The sequence below is a fragment of the Leuresthes tenuis genome, unplaced genomic scaffold (assembly GCF_036924035.1).
Source record: "Leuresthes tenuis unplaced genomic scaffold, fLeuTen1.0.hap1 SCAF_23, whole genome shotgun sequence".
Classification (NCBI taxonomy): Eukaryota; Metazoa; Chordata; class Actinopteri; order Atheriniformes; family Atherinopsidae; genus Leuresthes; species Leuresthes tenuis.
The window spans coordinates 3,373,252-3,391,253 of record NW_027325377.1 but is presented as its reverse complement, the minus strand read 5'-3'; the positions used below and the strand labels follow the sequence as shown (position 1 = coordinate 3,391,253).

Genomic DNA, 18,002 nt, shown 5'->3' with positions numbered 1-18,002 from the left:
TCACTTAGTTTTACACTCACTGCTGCTGAAGCTGCTGGATCAGGGGTTCACTTAGTTTTACTCACTGCTGCTGAAGCTGCTGGATCAGGGGTTCACTTAGTTTTACACTCACTGCTGCTGAAGCTGCTGGATCAGGGGTTCACTTAGTTTTACACCCACTGCTGCTGAAGCTGCTGGATCAGGGGTTCACTTAGTTTTACTCACTGCTGCTGAAGCTGCTGGATCAGGGGTTCACTTAGTTTTACTCACTGCTGCTGAAGCTGTTGGATCAGGGGTTCACTTAGTTTATCACTCACTGCTGCTGAAGCTGCTGGATCGGGGGTTCACTTAGTTTTACACTGACTGCTGCTGGATCAGGGGTTCACTTAGTTTTACACTCACTGCTGCCGAAGCTGCTGGATCAGGGGTTCACTTAGTTTTACACTCACTGCTGCCGAAGCTGCTGGATCAGGGGTTCACTTAGTTTTACACCCACTGCTGCTGAAGCTGCTGGATCAGGGGTTCACTTAGTTTTACACTCTCTGCTGCTGGATCAGGGGTTCACTTAGTTTTACTACAGCTCACTGCTGCTGAAGCTGCTGGATCAGGGGTTCACTTAGTTTTACACCCACTGCTGCTGAAGCTGCTGGATCAGGGGTTCACTTAGTTTTACACTCACTGCTGCTGAAGCTGCTGGATCAGGGGTTCACTTAGTTTTACACTCACTGCTGCTGAAGCTGCTGGATCAGGGGTTCACTTAGTTTTACACTCACTGCTGAATCAGGGGTTCACTTAGTTTCTCACACACTGCTGCTGAAGCTGCAAGCTGCTGGATCAGGGGTTCACTTAGTTTATCACTCACTGCTGCTGAAGCTGCTGGATCAGGGGTTCACTTAGTTTTACTCACTGCTGCTGAAGCTGCTGGATCAGGGGTTCACTTAGTTTTACTCACTGCTGCTGAAGCTGCTGGATCAGGGGTTCACTTAGTTTTACACTCACTGCTGCTGAAGCTGCTGGATCAGGGGTTCACTTAGTTTTACACTCACTGCTTCTGTGTTTGTCTGTTTTTGTTCAATAAATAATGACACAGTGTGATACCTCATGTGTTGTATTTGTCTCATTTTAAGGATCGATGATTTTTAAAAGTTCTGCTGCATAAAACTGTAGCTTTAAAGGAGGGTGTACTTACTTATCAACGACCTGCATATATTCTGATTACAGTTATTTTCATCCCTTTCACCCAGTGGTTTATTTCCTAATCTGTTTGTTTCTCCGGCTCCGGATGAATGAACTGGATCCTGATGACTTTCCACACAAACTGTAGCACGAATCGTGTTGGTTTAGCTTCCAAAATCCCAAACATTTGCATCTCATTGTCATGTAGGAGGATGAAGGGCGTCTAATCGGCCCGTTTGAGAGGCTGAAGACTGAAAACAGTCTTTGAGCCTGTAATCGGGGCCTGTGTTCAGCAGGTTGGCTTTAGAAAACGACCCAAAATAGCTGCCTTAATGTTCCACTCCTCAGCTGTTTCTTTCTTTTATTCCTGCTCTTTTTTTTCCAGTGCAGCCCCCTCTGATTTATGATTGATCCAAATCGCCCCCCCCTGTCCCCGCTGAGCCAAACGGCTATTGGCTAATTAGTGGTTATATATGTGTGTGTGTTGGACAGAAATAGCACCTGATCCTGACAGGAAGCGCAGCAGGATAATGGCATTAGCTGGACGACAGCCAATCAGGTGGCAGGCTGTGCTCTGTCGGGCTCTAAGCCAATCAGAGATCACGGAATGACTAGATGAGGAAATGGAGCGAAAAGTCCCTGAGCTGTGACTGACAGGCGGCTCGTCTCCTCTCTGTTCATTCAGTGAAAAGCTTCCTGTGGTCGACAGGGAGGATGTTTACATGTTTACTTGGTAAGACTGTTTTTCTCTGTTTATTTCCTTTCTTTGCACAGTTCAGTTGTCAGTGAGCGTTTTTCCTGGGCCGTTTGTTCAACCATTAAGATGCTTCCAGGTTGTTTCAGGTTATCTGCTTAAACAGAGTTGGGTGGATTACTGCAGGTTATGGCTAAAGCTGTTTGCTGATTTGATTGACACAGAATCGGCCTGGAACACTTTTAATAATTGATTATCTCAGCATGTTGTGTTTTTAACACAGATTTGACAACTTTTAGTTTGTCAGTTTAAGAGTTTTGTGGATTTCTTGGAAATTTATGCCACATAAACAGATAATTTCTGTCAACTTTTGATTGATTGACTGATTGAATTTTTTTTTGCTCTGTTTGAACTTAAATGGCAGAAAATTTCAGCCTCTTTAGTGAGATTTTTCACGTTTTTTTCTGACATATTTCAGTTCAAATGCACCTGATTGTTGATTCGCTGCCTCCTTTCTCTGAGTCTTGTGTTTTTTTTTAACTTATTTATCTGTTGGTCAGACTTTGCTTTCTTTCTGCACCGAGGCTGAGAGAAACAAGAGTTTATTTAACAGAACAAAGTGTAACCAGACACAAGCTGATAATAACATCAGCGCTGCGTGCTGAGCCTGTCTGGCTGTGGTTTTTGTTCCTCATATTGAATTAAGTGGCAGCAGAACATGTTGTTGTTTTAGCCATTAGCAAACAACCGCCCACACACACACACACACACACACACACACACACACACACTCCCACAGAGTGATGTTAGAGCAGCAGCAGCTGGTGGGTTGGAGGCTGATGGATGGAGGGATGCAGAGGTCAGACTTATTGTTTGTTTTCTTTAACCTCATTTAAAGAGACAATCTGATATTTTGTGAGTCTGTTTAGTTCTTTATTCAGTTAGACGAGATAATCAATATGCTTTATGTGTCTCTTTGTTTAGCTCAGCACAAAAGGTGGAGGCAGAGCGGAGCTCCTAAACGATCCGATTTAGATTTTAGATCTCTGCTAATGGGCTGTCTTATTGATTAACGTTTAACTAGTTTTACATAATCTAAATTGGTGCTTTTCTTTTCTTTTTTTATATTATGTACAGTGCTTTTTTTTCTATATTTCCGTGAAAACAGGTGATGACATGGATATAAATCCAGAATCTGAGGCAGAAACAGAGTTTTTTTATCAGTTCTCAGCAGCTTTAAAGTGAATATCTGGTCTGAGCTCCTTTAATCTCCAACACAGCCTGAACCCTCTGAGACAAGCTTTCTGTCATTTCTTTAAGGAGTCTTCAGGAATAGTTCTCCAGGCTTCTTGAAGGACATCCCAAAGCTCTTCTTTGGATGTGGGCTGCCTTTTGTTCCGTTCTCTGTCAGATGATCCCACACTGCTTCAATAATGTTGAGGTCCGGGCTCTGGGGAGGATTCATCCCTCCATAAGACCTGTTGCCACTGATTTTCAGTCCACTTCTTGTGTCATTTGGCACAGCTCAGCCTTTTCTCCCTGTTTCCCTTCCTTAAGAACGGCTTCTTGACAGCCACCCTTCCATGGAGACCATTTCTGATGAGGCTTGGGCCAACAGTAGATGGATCAGCTGAAGGTCCAGATGCATCTCTCAGGTCCTGTCAGGTCACAGCTGGATTTTTTCCTCTTTCTTAAGGACATCACTTTCAGATCCTGTTCATCTGCTGGAGATAGTTTTTTAGGCCTAACACTTCTTCTTTTGTCCTCCACTTGTCCAGTTTCCTCAAATGTTTTAAGGACACACTGCACACCATGCTGAGATATGCCAAGTTTTCAGCTAATAGCTCTTTGGGAATCACCTTGTTGCTGCAGAAATCCTATTTTCTGTCTGTCAAACTGTGTTTTCTTTGCTGTTTTTCATAGATGCAGCTAAAGAAATGGGAACAAATGATGTGTCTTTGTGACAAAGGGCCTAAAGATCCAGTTTAAAATGGCTTCTTTGCTAAGTTGTCTGTTCTGTGTCGACACAACACTGGTTCATCCCTTGAGTTAGGAGCCTTTTTCCTGCCTGAATGGGTTAAAGGTCAGAGTTCAGTGGCTGAACAAAGAAAAAACCTCAGGAACAAGGACTGAAGATGAGTGATCCAGTGCTGGAGTTCTTTGGAAAATCTGTAATGAGAGAATCCATAACGGTCTGATGTTGAGTGAGGTCTCTCTTCTGTCCCTCAGTACCTTGCTGTGGATGTGAAGAGGCTGAACGCCAGTCTTCTTCGCTGGTTTCGGGAGGGATTAGCAGCGGCGCTGGGCGTTCCCGTGCGACACGTTCACATCAACCAGCTGAATGTAAGTCGCACTCGTTCGGCCGTCGCACTCCTCTGGGTGACAGCTCCTCTGACTGACTCATGGCTTCCTTTCACAGGAGGAGAAGAATGGCATCGAGCTCTTCGTGTCCTCTGATAGGCTGGGCATCTCGGAGCCCCGCTCAGCTGAGGAAGTCATCCAATCACTGAACGTCAGGGTGCTTCATCGCCACCTGGGGCACTTCGGCATCACCGAGGTCTCAGCTGAGGTGATTGTGATCATCTGAGCTGCTGAAACTTTAATAGAACGAATGAACAGAAACTATATTAGCATCTGAGAGCAGAGACGACCAAACAGGCTGCTTTAAAGGGGTATTCCACCAAAATCCTGCTAAATTATCATTATTGCCTTTAACTTTAATGTGTCATAATCTACTTTCAGTTATTGTCAGAAATGTTTATGAGACACCGTTTCAACCTGAATATCATGAAACATGAGATTGGTTTAGTTTGTTTGACCAAATGTTATAGATTTAGTTCATTTGATTCACTTCTTACTAAAGTTAGCTTCAATCCTTATCACAGAAAGCAAAAAGTCTGCAAACAATTAGATTTTTGACAGTTTGGAAGCCAAACAAATCATTCACAGAGACATACAAACACCAGTGGGCCCCATACAGAGCCCTGGGGAACCTCAAAAATCAGTTTTATCGATGTTAAACGTAACTAATTTCCAAACAACAGTTTCAGCATCACTGTTTTAATTCCACATCTCTGTATTGGATTCACAGTAGAGGAGTTAAAGATGGCTGCTCACGTATTTCTGTCTGATCTTCCTGCGTTCGGTCAGGGATCAAATCCTGAGGTTGGAATTAGGAAGCAGGTGTGAAAACATCCTGAACTTTGTCTCTTTGCAGAAAAACGTCCTGCAGGGCGAGCAGAGGGATCACGTGTGGAGCAGAGAAGGTTTTTATGTCGTCGTCCTCTTCTTCACCGTCTTCATCATCGTCATCACCTGCTTGATGGTAAATTACAGCTTCACACACACTGATGAATTAAAAAACTAGAGACCTTCTTAAAAGGGTCGTCTAGTCAAACGGAACAAACCAAAGCAACATCAACCGAACCCTGAAAAGGAAAGTTTTAGTTAATTTGTGGGCGATAGATAAGGAAATGTAGATATTTTGATTAAAAGACAAAAAAAATAACAATTAACAATGAAATAAATTACTGAAAAAGTAAGGCTTATTAACAAGATGTCGTCACTTTAGGTCCAAACTCCAGCCTGGACACGCCAGGTGTGGATTTTAAAACCAAGATTAATTTTTGTTCAAAAATTGTTCTGATTGGCTGATTCTGCCAAGGTCAAAGGTCACATAACGAGGCATAAAGGCCCGTATCATGTGCCTGATGAGCGTCTCCTGTTTCCTCCTGCCTCTGACCTGTAAAACAGGTTTTAAACATAGTTTTTTTTGATAACTGAGACTGATTTAGCTCCATAGTTGTGTCCTTGTTTTGTTCTCAGTCGCAGGGTGACGGTTTGTTCACATGAGGGAGCTCCTGCACTCTGGTGAATCAGTGTTATATAATCTGTAGCACATCGCCTCCTTTTCAACCATTTCCCTCCACTCACAGTTCACCTGCTTACTCTGGAGTTTCTTCACCTTTTAATGTGTGAATTATGGACAGATTCAATAAACTGACATGAATTAATCATCGATCCTGAGGTCAAAAATGTGAGGATTACAGTTTCTAATCGTGTTGAAGTAGCAGGGATCCAACTTTAAGAGTGTTGGTCATTAAAAATGTGTAGATGTGCTTTTGTTCAGATAAGAAAAGGCATTTTAAGCCATCAGTATGTGGAAAATGTAATGTTGGCCTTGTGTTAAATATGTAAAACCTTAAATCTAATCGAGCCACGTAATCACTTTGAAATGTGACCATTTCTGAGTAAAATCTCTGTTTTTTAAGGGTCTTTGAACTCTTCACAGTGGAGCACGTCGTCTGGGGGACTGAAACTGCCACAATTCAACAGAGATGTTGGTGCAATCTGTTGGTTTCCTTAGCTAGGATATTAATTTGGCTCTATATGAATTAATTGGATTATGATTACAATGGATTGAATTCCAATTGGCTTGAATTGGACTTTATTACTTAAGTGCCTTGAGATGACAATTGTTGTAATCTGGCGCTATATAAATAAAGTTGAATTGAATTGAATAGATGCAGAAATATGTGAATGAATCTGCCTGCATTAGGGGTTAATTTGGGTAATAATTTGTTGTTTAATCCGAGTCGTATTTCTTTTTCCTTTTCGTTGTTTCTCCAGGTTTTATATCGAATAAAGGAGAAGGTTCAGGTTTCTGAGAGGCAGCTTAAAGCTCCACCCCCTGACCTTCACCTGAGCCCAACTATCCCTCCAGACTCCGCCCAGAGGTCAAAGGGCACCAAGGTCTGCACCTCCCCTCCAAACCGTCTCCTCTCTCCTGGGAAAAGGGTGGTAATGACGCTCTGAGTGTCTGTGTTCTGCAGGTTGTGACGTCAGGAAGCATGGTCCAGGCTGAGCTCCCTCCAGCTGTAGCCACACCCACTCTCCAGCAGCAGCCAATCGTAACCTGCCGCCGCCTTGCTCCTCCTGCCGTCCCTCTTCCCAGGTGAGTCTGCATCCCATAATGATCTGAACAAACCGCTTATAGTTTAGTCCACAAACTAAATATTTACGTGACTTTGCAGCTGTGTCGTGAATTTCCAGCCAAATTAAATCCAAATGTTACATCTTTTTGAAGAATCTGACGCTCATTCTTTTAATTAACAAGGTGGAAAATATCAGAAGTCAAAGCCACTCCTGGTGTTGACTCTGTTCCAGTTTCAGCAGCTGAGTTGCAGTCTCCTGTTTGACCGCCTCATCCTGTGTTATCTTAAACATTTTCCATGCCTCCGGTTCTTTTCCAGGCTCTTTTAAACACGCTGTTCTTCAGTTTTCTAGCTGGTTGACACAGTAAATGCAGCCACTGCCACATTTAGGTGACTGCAGCTCACCTGAAAGGGGTTTTTAAACGTTTTAACACTATGAAAGACAGAACCACGGCGCTTGAAACAAAGGCTAAATTGTATTGTTCATTTTGAGAGGTCCAAACTAACCAAACCAGGACGTGACGGCAGCCTGAACATTTTACAGCGACGCTACCTCTGCTAAGCTCTGCTGACCACAGACTAACATTCTCCGGCTGTTAGTTTCTTGTATTTTTACCCTCATGAATACCAGCTTTAAGCTCTCAATGAAAGCTTCTCCTGATCCGTCTGTTTGATTGCTTTTTAACACCCATAAACCTCAGTGAGGTGCTGAGAAATGCTGAAAAGCCTTTTGCACAAACTCCTGATGGAACCGGTCGCCCACACTTTGCTTTACTGCATCAGATTTTAGAAAATGATCAAACTTTGTAACCTGACCTTTACATGACCTGCAGAGCCACAAAGACGTGTGTTTGGGATTCACTTATAGACTCTAAACTCTGCTTATCACTTCCTCGTAGCTCCGCCCCCTCCCCTGTCATCAGCACCGACAGCCACACCCCTCCGACCAGCGTCGCCACGGTGACGACCAGCAACGAGCTGAAGCCCTGCCCGTCCCCCTTCAGGATGAAACCTGCTGCAGGACTGCAGGAAAGGTGAGAGCTGGGTTCTGTGGAGGGGAAACCAAACTCGGTAAAACATCACAAATCGTTTAATATCTTGTTGAAAGCAGAGCCAGAAAGAGAAGTTTAAAAAAAAAAAAGAAAATCCTGGAGTTAGAATGGGACGTTTGGGTTTTAGTTGCACATGTGAACCTCTAAATCTGGGATAAGAAACGTCTTATCTTGGTTTCGATACATCTGGATGTAGATTTCAGGTCTGTTCCTCACTGCATGAACATGTAGGAATCCATTAAAATGAGTCAAACTATTCCTTAACAGACCTTCAACCAACTTAAGAAGGAAACATCAGATGTTTTTTTATGTTAAAAGGCATATCATGAGCAAAATGAACCACCATCCTCAGGCAGGTGAGGTCAGACATGCTGTGGACTGTTTTCAGGGACTGATCTACTTCCTGGGTGGGTCTGAGCAGTTAATTTTCACCTTTATAATGATCTGATGTTCCCTTTTCAGGTCAGAGAACTCTTCATTTACCTCCATGCGCTGCCTTGTTGTTATTAGAGGAATTTTAAGGGATTTCTTCACTATAAAGTAAAAAAAAACGGACAAACCCAGAATATTTTTAAGGAAATCGGGTGCTTTGTGCAGCTGATATTTCATTTAGGAACCCTTAACTCGGACTGTAAGGAAAATGCCAACCTCTGGTACTTTGTTAAAGTCGAAAAAGCTTGAATAAAAGGAAAGAAAACAGAATTTGTAGAAGTTCAAAGATCCTGTGACACGCTTCCTCTTAAACTTTAGGGCCAAAACATGTGTTCACCTGCAGTTTGGATGTTTTTCATGTGGTTTCTTTCCTCTGACTGAAGTCTGGAACCTGGATGATGTGGAAAGGTTGAAACTCCTCGGTACGATGCTGTAAGAGTTGAACCTGTTTCTAATGACCGCTCAGCGGAAGAAGCCTCTGTGTGAGAGTGTTTAGAGCACATTAACCTCTGACCTGTGATTGTTAAGGTGGTCAGGTGCTGAGCTGTGTACGTGCTGCTGGGGAGATTAATCCAACAGCCGAGGGATCCTCACACATCAGTGTAAACATCTGGGGAAGTCAGGTTTTCTGTTTACAAAAATCAAACAAAGCAGGAGGAGTTCATCTTCAGAAACCTTTGATAATTATCCTCGTTTAGCTGAGAGACTGAAAGTTTGTTTGTGAGGCTTGGAGCTGTCGAATGTGTAATTAAAGCAGATCTAATTATCATTAATTGCTCATTCAGGGAAGGTGTTTCCCAGTCCAGCTCTAGGCCCGGCTGTCAATTGATTAGAATATTTAATTGTGATTATTTGAAGAATCCCACTTGAACATGTGTTCTAAATGCATTTTAAAGGGATATGTTTTATTTCTCTTGTCAGTATAGGACCAGGCAAATGTGCTCGCAGTCTAAAACAAACACAGTCCAGAACATTGTTCTGCTTTCTGAAGAAAAATGCTGACCACAGATTGACCTGAATGTAACTCTCATGTGTAAGAGACTGACGGTGTGTGAAAAAGATAAATCATATTTGACCGTCCTAATTGTTAATTGAACAAAAACTAAGACACTTAGTGTGGAGACCAGCCTAACTGCTTCCACAGCGGAGATGTGTTTATCCGGCTGTGGTGTTGCATCACACTTCTGCTGGTGGAGAGCAAGAAGCAGGAGAGGTTTTACTGTGATGAGGGTCACATTTCTGCAGCAGTTTACTTCTCTCAGAACGTAGTCTGGGCCTCAGCTTAACCTGCAGCGTTCCTAAGATAAAGAATGAATGTGTCTTATTGTTGTCTTCTGCTTCGTCAGCATCAGTTTTAATCTTCAGAGCTTCCTGATTGTTAAGATATTTACAGTCAAAGTATAGCTCAGTATGTTTTTCCGTGTCTGACTATTAAAGCTTTGGAAAGAAAGCTTAAACTTGTGGACTTTCTGAGAAAACCCTTTCAGATCACATGATGAAGAGCTTCCTGCTTTACACCTGGACATTTGATTTAGTGTTTCTTTATCTCTTCCCACAAAGAGGCTGTGCCCCAGGAACTACACAGAGCCCAAACCCATCGACCTCTTGATTGCTGCCTCTGACCTCTGGTCATTTGTCAGAGAAGGTGTAAGAGGACAGCAGGGGAAGCGCATGCATGTAAACGTATGTCAACACTTGACCGTCACGTAGGTTCTGCTTTTATAAGCAGTGTGTGTCAGAGCCTCATGTCCTCAGGCTGGTGCTGTTATCCAGGGAGGCGTCTGATTGGACACACTTCCTCCTCGCCGTGTCACATTAACCTCGCCGGTCCTCAGGTCTCCCTTAAACTTCCGTTTAAAGTCTTTTCTTTAAGCCGTATGTGTGAGGTTATATAAGCTGCTGACACTGATTATCTCACATTAAACTGCTGATGCTCAGCCACTTTTATCTTGATATGAATTCAATTAAAGTCTAAATCAGTTTGTTAAAGGGCTCATGGCATGTTTTCAGGTTTTCTGCCTTGTATTATCACCTTAAACGTCACCCTGAAAGTGGAATAAACATGTTTTAGTACTTTTATGCAGAAGCAACTCATTTTATGCAGTAGTCTTTCTTTTCTTTACCAACTTTTATTGCATCATTGTGTCCGGATTTCCTTTTATGGTCAAATCCACCAGGCAGTGCGCCCCAGCTAGACCATTTAACATTGGAACAGGTGATCCAACACAGTCAGGAAAAGGTTTGGATTTGTTCGCTACACTTCACAGATGACGGTTTCATGAAGAACAACCAGCATGACGCTGGCTTTGCACTGAGACTGAAGCTGAAACTCGAGCTGTTCCAACGCTGAAATGACACGAGTCTGAACCTCGAGCTGTGAGGGAGACTGTTTCAGGTGTCTGTGTTGTGTTGATTTTAGCACAAATATCATGGTTTCACTGAGTGAAAAGGCAGCAAAGGGGGCTAACGGTGCAATTCTTCTACTGAACGTATCATTTGTTGCCTGAACAACTGCTCAGAAACACAAAGTTACTCACACAGGCAGCCATAGTTACCGGCCCCCTCACACTGTACTCTTTGTTGTTAAAATCAGGTTTTTATTGGTGTCAGTGGACCTTAACATCCGCAGTATCAGCTCATTCTTATTCACTGAGTGTTCTTATTTCAGAAGCATTTTCATGTTGTCTGTTGGAGTAAATATCTCTGGACTTAATATTGACCAAAATGACTTTCTATTATTTTTGGTCTAATAAATATTAGTAATTTCCTGATCTAAATCTGCTCCTTTGAGTCTGTGGCCACACATTTAGACTCCTGCTACCTCTAGTAAACCCAAATGTTTTCAGCAGATATGTATCTTTTACTTCCCTCCATTTCACTGACAGTTACTTTACAGATCTGAGCTTAAACAGAAACTATTGAAGAGTTTCTGTCTCCTGTTTGTGCTTCAGAGGCTGCATTTCTCCACCGAAGCTCAAATTATCCAGCAAGAGAAAGAAAAGTCCTTTCTTTCCTTTCTCATTATTGGTGTCATCACCCTGCAGATTGATCTGATGACCTTTTGGACGGGTCCAACCCCTGCCCCGGGTTGGCAGCCACTCAACTAAATACATAAACTATTTCAACCTGGGGCAGCTGCAGTATTGATGATCTTTTTCCATGACACCGTACCGACATTACGAGGTGTGGTTATTAAACAAGGAGACTTATGTAAGACTAACTTCTGCTTAAACAGGTTCGTCAATGCAGGACTTTCACTGATGCTGAAGTTGATTTGTTGCTGTATTTTTACTCTATTGAAAGATGTAATTTTGTCCACCAACGCTGTTAGTTTTTTTTTATGTTTATTACATTCCTGGTGATGAGCCGTCTGTCTGTCAGATGGAGGCAATAAGAAGTAAAGTGATTGGCTCTAAACTGATGAAATTTGTGGAGCTGATTAAAGGAACTGTGACTGTAAACAACTCCCTGTTGTCACACGGTGGCCTTCGATTAAAAATAAGTTACAAAACTACGATATCCTGCTTTGCAGGAAGTTTTAAACACAGCCTTGTGACAGATCTGAGGAGATACAAACAGGAGCTCAATCATTTAGATGTAAATTAATCCAGGTTTTATCTTGATATGAATTCAATTAAAGTCTAAATCAGTTTGTTAAAGGGCTCATGGCATGTTTTCATGTTTTCTGCCTTGTATTATCACCTTAAACGTCACCCTGAAAGTGGAATAAACATGTTTTAGTACTTTTATGCAGAAGCAACTAATTTTATGCAGTAGTCTTTCTTTTCTTTACCAACTTGTATTACATCATTGTGTCCGGATTTCCTTTTATGGTCAATTTTTATCTTGATATGAATTCAATTAAAGTCTAAATTAATCCAGGTTAAGAACAGAGCTCAAAGGGCAGAGGACATTTTTCTTTTCCTTTCTCTCTTTAAGCAGTGTTTTATTTATTTTTTCTGGAGTGCATGGCTCTAAGTGGTCCTTTGGATTGACTCCTGTGGAGCTCTGCAGCCCCTTCAGAGTCACATTTGTCTTCATTAGCTACATTTACTTTATTGAGCTACTACCAGCCAGTGCGTTGTTGTATTGTTGACGCTCCGAGCCAAATTCCTCTGGATTTTAATTGTGGGGTCGCTGGTCCTGGAGTGTTTCCCAAAGATCCACCCACTGTTTACGGTGTTGTTGTGAACCTTACCCCACATGTTGAGTCTGCAACGGAAAGTGGTTTTAAACCTTTTTACCTGCACATTGTTGGATTAATCAGTAGTCGAACCACTGTCAGTGTTTTCTCTCTGATTGATGCCTCCTTACCTGGTCTGAGAGTTTCAGAGGTCTGTCCTTTCTTTACAGATTAGTTGTGGTGCCATATTCTTAATATTTTTTAAATATTCAGAGTAACGAGGTATTTAGAACCCACCTCTAACCTTGTCCTTCTCCAGGACTTTATCCCTGACCTGTTAGAGAGCTCCTTGGTCTTCATTGTGCTGCCTGCTTGGTGATGATCCAGGGTGCTTCTCAAAGCCAGGAGGAATCCTCGATGGCTACCTTTTCAAGATGCTACCTCAAAAATTCTCAACAAAGAATCGTTTCAATGTCAGGGATATTTTTTTAAGGTCTTAGTCCTTCATTTTATGACATTTCAAGGATGCTTCTGTGTATCCTCTGTGCTCTCAAAGCACCCACAATCCTTTACTCGCATCCAGGATGGCGAAGACAGAAGCTGGACTGACCATTTGACTTTTTTGTTTGTTGTCACCATAAAGTTGTAACATCACATGTTCCAGTCGAGGAATGCAAAGTCTAATTTGCCTGTTCCTTGTTAAGTAGCAGCTACCAGTTTATTAGTCCGTTTTTCAGCTGTTGTGGGTGTAATACACTGTGGGACCGCTGTAGTTCAGCCAAGTGTTAAATATGTTCCATCGTGTGGTTTTCTGTTTGTAAGGAAGTCGTTGCAAGCCTGAGGATGTGACTTTGAAGGAACCGCCGTACCAAGGAAGCATCCTTGAATTTGTGACAAAACCAAAGAAGATGAAACCCCAGGGGGGTTGAATACTTCTCTCATGGCACTATGTTAAGAGTGTTACTATGGGGTCAGGTAGCTGTCAAAAAGATGTGTGTGTAAAGGTGCATGTTTATCTAAAGTCATGCATAAATAAAAATGTCATACATGAAATGTTAATGGGTCATCGAAAAAGCTTCTGCAGAGCTTGATGACAAGCTTCAGAGGTGATCCACTCGTCTGAGTCTGGAGCTTTAAAGCAGGGAAACAGGGTACAGGGCTGAGGAACAGGGCCTGGGCTGAGAAACGGGGTACAGGCCTGAGAAACGGGGTCTGGGCTGAGGAACAGGGTACAGGCCTGAGAAACAGAGCCTGGGCTGAGAAACAGGGTACAGGCCTGAGAAACGGGGTCTGGGCTGAGGAACAGGGTACAGGCCTGAGAAACAGAGCCTGGGCTGAGAAACAGGGTACAGGACTGAGAAACAGGGTCTGGGCTGAAAAACAGGTTACAGGGCTGAGAAACAGGGTACATGCCTGAGAAACAGGGCCTAGGCTGAGGAACAGGGTACAGGGCTGGGAAACAGGGACTGGACTGGGAAACAGGGTCTGGGCTGAAAAACAGGGTACATGCCTGAGAAACAGGGCCTAGGCTGAGGAACAGGGTACAGGGCTGGGAAACAGGGACTGGACTGGGAAACAGGGTCTGGGCTGAAAAACAGGGCCTGGGCAGAGAAACAGGGTACATGCCTGAGAAACGGGGTACAGGCCTGAGAAACAGGTTACATGCCTGAGAAACGGGGTACAGGGCTGAGAAACAGGGCCTGGGCAGAGAGACGGGGTACAGGGCTGAGAAAGAGGGTACAGCCCTGAGACAAAGGGTACATACCTGAGAAACAGGGCCTGGGCTGAGAAACAGGGCACAGGGCTGAGAAATAGGGCCTGGGCTGAGAAACCGGGTACAGGCGTGAGAAACAGGGCCTAGGCTGAAAAACAGGGTACAGACCTGAGAAACAGGGTCTGGGCTGAAAAACAGGGTACAGGCCTGAGAAACAGAGCCTGGGCTGAGAAACAGGGTACAGGACTGAGAAACAGGGCCTGGGCTGAGAAACAGGGCACAGGGCTGAGAAACAGGGCCTGGGTTGAGAAACCGGGTACAGGCGTGAGAAACAGGGCCTAGGCTGAAAAACAGGGTACAGACCTGAGAAACAGGGTCTGGGCTGAAAAACAGGGTACAGGCCTGAGAAACAGGGCCTGGGTTGAGAAACGGGGTACATGGCTGAGAAAAAGGGCCTGGGCAGCGAAACAGGGTACAGGCCTGAGAAACAGAGCCTGGGCTGAGAAACAGGGTACAGGCCTGAGAAACAGGGCCTGGGTTGAGAAACGGGGTACAGGCCAGAGAAACAGGGCATGGGCTGAGAAACAGGGTACAGGACTGAGAAACAGGGTCTGGGCTGAAAAACAGGGTACAGGCCTGAGAAACGGGTTACATGCCTGAGAAACAGGGCCTTGGTTGAGAAACAGGGTACAGGCGTGAGAAACAGGGCCTAGGCTGAGGAACAGGGTACAGGACTGGGAAACAGGGTCTGGGCTGAAAAACAGGGTACAGGCCTGAGAGACGGGGTACAGGGCTGAGAAAGAGGGTACAGGTCTGAGAAACAGGGTACAGCCCTGAGAAAAAGGGTACATACCTGAGAAACAGGGTCTGGGCTGAAAAATAGGTTACAGGCCTGAGAAACAGGTTACATGCCTGAGAAACAGGGCCTGGGTTGAGAAACAGGGCCTAGGCTGAGGAACAGGGTGTGGGCTGAAAAACAGGGTACAGGCCTGAGAAACAGGGTACATACATGAGAAACAGGGCCTGGGCTGAGAAACAGGGTACAGGCCTGAGAAACTGGTAACATGCCTGGGAAACGGGGTACAGGGCTGAGAAACAGGGTACAGTGCTGAGAAACAGGGCCTGGGCAGAGAAACAGGGTACAGGCCTGAGAAACAGGGCCTGGGCTGAGAAACAGGGTACAGGTCTGAGAAACAGGGCCTGGGCTGAAAAACAGGGTACAGGGCTGAGAAACAGGGTACAGGCCTGAGAAACAGGGCCTGGGCAGAGAAACAGGGTATAGGGCTGAGAAACAGGGCCTGGGCAGAGAAACAGAGTACAGGGCTGAGAAACAGGGTACAGGGCTGAGAAACAGGGTACAGGCCTGAGAAGCAGGGTACAGCCCTGAGAAACAGCGTACAGGCCTGAGAAACAGGGCCTGGGCTGCAAAAAAGGTTACAGGGCTGAGAAACAGGGTACAGGCCTGAGAAACAGGGTACAGGCCTGAGAAACAGGGCCTGGGCTGAAAAACAGGGTACAGGCCTGAGAGACGGGGTACAGGGCTGAGAAAGAGGGTAGAGGTCTGAGAAGCAGGGTACAGCCCTGAGAAAAAGGGTACATACCTGAGAAACAGGGCCTGGGCTGAAAAACAGGGTACAGATCTGAGAAGCAGGGTACAGGCCTGAGAAACAGGGTACATACCTGAGAAACAGGGCCTGGGCTGAAAAACAGGGTACAGATCTGTGAAGCAGGGTACATGCCTGAGAAACGGGGTACAGGGCTGAGAAACAGGGCCTGGGCAGAGAAACAGGGTACAGGGCTGACGAACAGGGCCTGGGCTGAGAAACAGGGTACAGGCCTGAGAAACAGGGCCTGGGCTGAGAAACAGGGTACAGGGCTGAGAAACAGGGCCTGGGCTGAGAAACAGGGTATAGGGCTGAGAAACAGGGCCTGGGCTGAGAAACAGGGCACAGGGCTGAGAAATAGGGCCTGGGCTGAGAAACCGGGTACAGGGCTGAGAAACAGGGCCTGGCCTGAGAAACAGGGTACAGGGCTGAGAAACGGGGTACAGGGCTGAGGAACAGGGCCTGGGCTGAAAAACAGGGTCTGGGCTGAGAAACAGGGTACAGGGCTGAGAAACAGGGTACAGGGCTGAGGAACAGGGCCTGGGCTGAGAAACAGGGCCTGGGCTGAGAAACAGGGCCTGGGCTGAGAAACAGGGTACAGGCCTGAGAAACAGGGCCTGGACTTAGAAACGGGGCCTGGGCTGAGAAACAGGGTACTGGGCTGAGGAACAGGGCCTGGGCTGAGAAACAGGGTATAGGGCTGAGAAACAGGGTTTAGGGCTGAGAAACAGGGCCTGGGCTGAGAAACGGGGCCTGGGCTGAGAAACCGGGTACAGGGCTGAGAAACAGGGCCTGGCCTGAGAAACAGGGTACAGGGCTGAGAAACAGGGTATAGGGCTGAGAAACAGGGCCTGGGCTGAGAAACAGGGTATAGGGCTGAGAAACAGGGCCTGGGCTGAGGAACAGGGCCTGGGCTGAGAAACAGGGCCTGGGCTGAGAAACAGGGTACAGGCCTGAGAAATATAAGACAAATTTGCACTTTGCGTTGGTTCCTGAAACCAACATTGTTGGAAGATCAGAGTTTGATCTGGATAAACTCCCCAGCTTTACAGCAACCTAGAATAAACTCTTTAATGTTCGCTGATTTCGTTCCATGTCGACATTATTTTCTCCAATATACGTTTTGGTGTCTTTGAACGCTTGTGTAATTTGTATAATTGATGTATCTTCTGCTCTTTAGGTGATACCTGTGACCCCACGACATATTTTTGACAGTAGAATCATGGCTGTCTGTTCATATTCATGATCAAGAAACCCCGACCGTAAAGCTGCACTTCATATTTGTACAATTTTAAAGTTTTTAAATCGTTTTCTCACAGACAAAGTTCAGATGAATATGTACACACGTTTTTTTTACAGCTACTTTACCCCATAAGCAACACTAATGCATGATTGTAAAAACAGCACACTGCAGGGTTTAAGTCAGGAGAACCGCCAAAATGACCTCATTTTCCAAACTCAGACGTGTTGAAAGAGTTGTTTTATTTCCAGCTTCAGCAGCTCTTTAAAGCCTGGCTTCAGCAGGTTTCCCAGTTGCCGTGTTAAGTAGTTTCATAAGTGAAAAGCAAACATCTTTATCTGCCTCAGCTCAGCGTGGAGCACTTTAGGCTTTATCTGCTGCTTCTCTCTCTTCCGCCCAGTTGGACCGTGTTTGTACCCTCAAACCTCGGAGGCCATTTTGTTCTGGTTACATGAGTGAAGGAGGTACAGTGTGCGGAAAACTCTGTGTTTCTTAAGGAAAGGAAGGAAGATTTCAGGCTCGAGAGTGAGAACAGGATGTTTTTCTTGGTGTCTGTGTCTCTTCTGTGTGTCTGCTGGTGTGTGCGTTGTCCACTCTGGATTCCAGCCAATCAGCAATCAGACGAATTGGAAGTAACAGCATCCTGGAGAGGAAACTGGTCGACACGTAGCCAGACAAAGAGGGTCCACCCACATACAAACCCATCAAAGCACACCTTTTCTTCTCTACCTCCTGATCTTTTGTCCTGACACAAGAAAAAAATCAGGAAATCAGATTTAGGTCCAGAGAAATGGTTTTCATTGTCTTCACTGACCATTTTGGTTGTATTTAGAAGACAGAACCAAATCCAGAATCTGAAGCATCAACACTCAGTAAAAGTTGTTCCTTTAATGACTCTTTTTAATGCTTTGAACTGAGTTTTTCACAGGAATCTGAGTCCATTCCTGCTGAATCCCAGATTCCAGCTGCTCAGCAGTCCCTGGTTGCTGTTGTCTGGTTCTCCTCTTCATGATGCTCCAACATCTGCAGCAGCAGACAGATGTGGACTGCAGGC

The 18,002-nt window shown here is 44.8% G+C and overlaps 1 protein-coding gene across 1 annotated transcript in view; it reads left to right on the top strand.

The window, feature by feature from the left end:
* The window catches only part of ptprr (protein tyrosine phosphatase receptor type R), a 70,489-nt gene that overhangs the window by 33,043 nt on the left and 19,444 nt on the right, over positions 1-18,002 (top strand). The window contains exons 3-8 of the mRNA XM_072377747.1: positions 4,079-4,192; positions 4,269-4,418; positions 5,067-5,174; positions 6,479-6,601; positions 6,682-6,803; positions 7,683-7,817. Of these exons, the coding sequence (XP_072233848.1) occupies positions 4,079-4,192; positions 4,269-4,418; positions 5,067-5,174; positions 6,479-6,601; positions 6,682-6,803; positions 7,683-7,817 (752 nt within the window). The remainder of the gene's footprint in view (positions 1-4,078; positions 4,193-4,268; positions 4,419-5,066; positions 5,175-6,478; positions 6,602-6,681; positions 6,804-7,682; positions 7,818-18,002) is intronic.